The 3,089-nt window shown below is 37.7% G+C and overlaps 1 protein-coding gene across 1 annotated transcript; it reads right to left on the bottom strand.

Annotated features, from left to right (window-relative positions):
• Positions 1-185: 185 nt before the first annotated feature.
• On the bottom strand, positions 186-2,272 carry LOC106111519 (SKI family transcriptional corepressor 1 homolog-B-like). Its single transcript, XM_013293638.1, has 4 exons — positions 2,183-2,272; positions 1,525-1,750; positions 845-986; positions 186-444 (listed from the first exon to the last, which is right to left on the bottom strand). Exons 1-4 carry the CDS (start codon positions 2,270-2,272, stop codon positions 186-188), a joined length of 717 nt encoding a protein of 238 aa, XP_013149092.1.
• Positions 2,273-3,089: the final 817 nt, after the last annotated feature.

The following is a 3,089-nucleotide window of genomic DNA, read 5'->3' as shown; positions in this document are numbered from 1 at the left end:
TTTCGATGAAATTTGGCATAGACGTAGAGGATTGTCTGGGAGAACACATAGGCTATTCAGCTTTGTTTTTTTTCCACGCGGACAGAGTTGCGGGTGAAAGCTAGTTACTAATACGCATTGATACAAGAATCAAATAATATTATAGCTCTTGTATAGCTTAATTATACCCCGTATAATTTCGTCAATTACCTAGCCGCGGATAACATTCTCTTCCGAGTCCCACCGTTGAACATCGCTTTCACATCTTCCCATGCGTGGACCACTTCATCGGGCGGGCTTCCACTAAGCTTCATATGTCGACGCCAGGAGTTGAAGTTAGCAGCGTCAGGCTGGACATACTTATCTCCAGGGCCCACGCGATGCGAGTGAAAGATGAACTTGTTGGGAGAGAAGAACAGTCCGCAGTAGGCGCACTTGATGCATTTAGCACGCGACGAATTGTATCTAAATTTAAAAGAATATAAAATAAAAAAGTAATTCTACAATTGATACAAATATGGGAATAAAGTAAGGAAGTGGCTTCGCTTTACCAACATCAAGACAAAATCCCACATCGAATAATATAACATTGACATACTAGTCAGATTGTTTTATTCACAAAATTATTAGTTCCTCAGTATTAAATGGATTCCTAGCTCATTAATGTCAATGCATTTGAAATGTTTTGCCAAGTTATGAATAATCATCCTCATATTGCCCTTATCCCTACGGAGGGACTGCACAGTTTGTGCTGCTCTTCCATATCTATCAGCGACATAGCTGAACCACTCCCTTCTTAAGCTATGAACCGAGTTATGAATGATGAAACAATATTTCCTTCTACACATAGATTGTAGAATATTACCTGGCGGGTAGAAAAGCACCTCTACAGCCCCAAGCACATTCATGGTGGACAGCAAACGCGAAGTCATCTGGTAACCTTGGTGGAGCGTTATCCCCCAGAAATGATTTGCAGAGACGTTCCGCCTCGCGCCGTGTTATCATTCCTATTAGAAACGTATTTTATAAAATCATCGAACAAAAAATTAAGGGCCAATTAAGAGAAATTGCGTCCTATCCTTGTTGATATTTAGCGTTGTCTTGCACGATAGGCATCAGACGTCCAATCGATCCTCAGTCGTAGATACTTATAAGCCTGAATACATAAGGACTTTGTTCCAACTTTAATTGAGCTAGACATCGGTTATTTGAGTATAATTATTTTTGCTTGTGTAGCTCTTATGTACTAACATTACAAAAAGGAAAGATTTGTATTTTTATATGTATTGAAATAACTTCAAAACTATTGACCCGATTTCAAAAATTCTTACACCATTAAAAAGCTATGTTATCGCTGAATACCATAGACCATATTTCTTTTTATATTTCTAATTTCACGTGGATGAAGTCGCGAGCAACAGTTAGCATTATATATTTGTATTTGTAGTGTTCATTTATTCTTTCGGAAATACAATCTACAGATTGCAATCTAATAATACAGTAAAAAAATTCTGTTGTAAATAGTTCATTAACATAGTGACATACCACATCGTCGTGATGACACTGGCATAGCACCAGCTCGGCGCAGTATCTCCAGCTGTACTGGAGTGCACTGCACGCATGTAATACCGAGTGCGACGCGACGGTTGTGAATCTCGTTGTACGAGAACTGTTTGAGTAGCGTGTTGGAGATCTGCGCGAGACAGAGTCTCTCCACACCCTCGATCACTAAGGAGACGATCGGTACGCCGTATAGTAGTACTGTTCCCACCTGGTACGAAAATGAAGGTTTAATTTTGATAAAACTTGTTATACTTTAGGCGCATTGAAATAAATGAAAGTGAGAGAAACTGGCGAAATAATGAAGCAGTTAAACAAAAAGAACAGAGCAGAGTAAGCAAATAAACACACTAATTAACTACATTGACTAATTTCTGCTACTAAGATTCAAAATATTATAAGAGCGCGCGCACATTTTTGACCCGACTGTTTAGTTACACTTTGATTTCTGAGAACTTATGTGGAGATGCGCGAACTAAGATTTTTAGTTGTGCAACTAAACAGTTGAATTGGCTGTGTAACAATCGACAATCGCACAATAGTTATGCGATAGTTTAGTCAACGGTTTGCGTCCGTTATAATACGTTGTCACTTGTTTTTGTTTCAGTTAAGTTTAAGCTAAAAAGAAAAAAGTATTCATTACCTGGTTCGGTTTAGCGTTTAATTGTAAAGCCTTATCCGATCGGGACTTGAGAGACTCTCGTGGAGGTAGAGCCAGATTTGTAGCCTCCATGCTGTAACAAAAACGTACCAATTAAATGCTATATACAATACAGCTTCTAACAAATGTGTTTTTATATATATATTCTGTCATGAAACATAGTTTTAGTTTAAATACCGTGCTACCAATCTTAAATGTAGTCAATAATCAGGCTAATATACGAAAGATCATCTAATTCTTATCTTAAAAAAAAAAACACTTTTTCAATTACTACGTCAAAAATTGGAATGCATAAAACCATTATGATAATAACAATCACGCCAACCATTTGTCCAACGTTTGCCGAATTGTGTAATGAGTGAGTAAAATAGGCAATTATAATAAAACAGCTTCATTGACTTGTGGCAATAAAATCACAAAGCGAGAGTGAGTGAGAACAAAAGCGATCATTTGTGTACAAATAGAGTGTGCGTGTGAATTTGGTGTATCGAATATCAATTGGGTGAATTGGGGACGGAGGGAAATGTAATGTATGGACTTACGCCCTAACTGTAGGGCTGGCAGGTTGTTGGAATATCGATTTTTGGAAATATTACAAAACAAGGCTATTTTAATTTGTTTTCTCACTTTACCTTTTGTTATTTTTTTAAAGACGAGCTGTCGCTCGCAAACTTAATTAGCGCAAATTTGGACCACCCGGTAACCCATTTTGACAAAGAGGAATTTAAAAGTAGTCTATAATATGCCCGCTTTTGTCCTGTCGAAATTAGCCTAGTCTTTTCGGGGATTGCCCAGAACAAACGCGGCTTGCGAACAGATAGACAAACAGACAGATAAAAAAACTTTCAAGTGCGATTTTCGTTATTAGCAACGCAAATACATCATCTTC

Source organism: Papilio polytes, unplaced genomic scaffold, assembly GCF_000836215.1.
Source record: "Papilio polytes unplaced genomic scaffold, Ppol_1.0 DF824158.1, whole genome shotgun sequence".
Taxonomy (NCBI): domain Eukaryota; kingdom Metazoa; phylum Arthropoda; class Insecta; order Lepidoptera; family Papilionidae; genus Papilio; species Papilio polytes.
The sequence above is the reverse complement of the archived record's forward strand: the minus strand, read 5'-3'. Positions and strand labels throughout refer to the sequence as shown.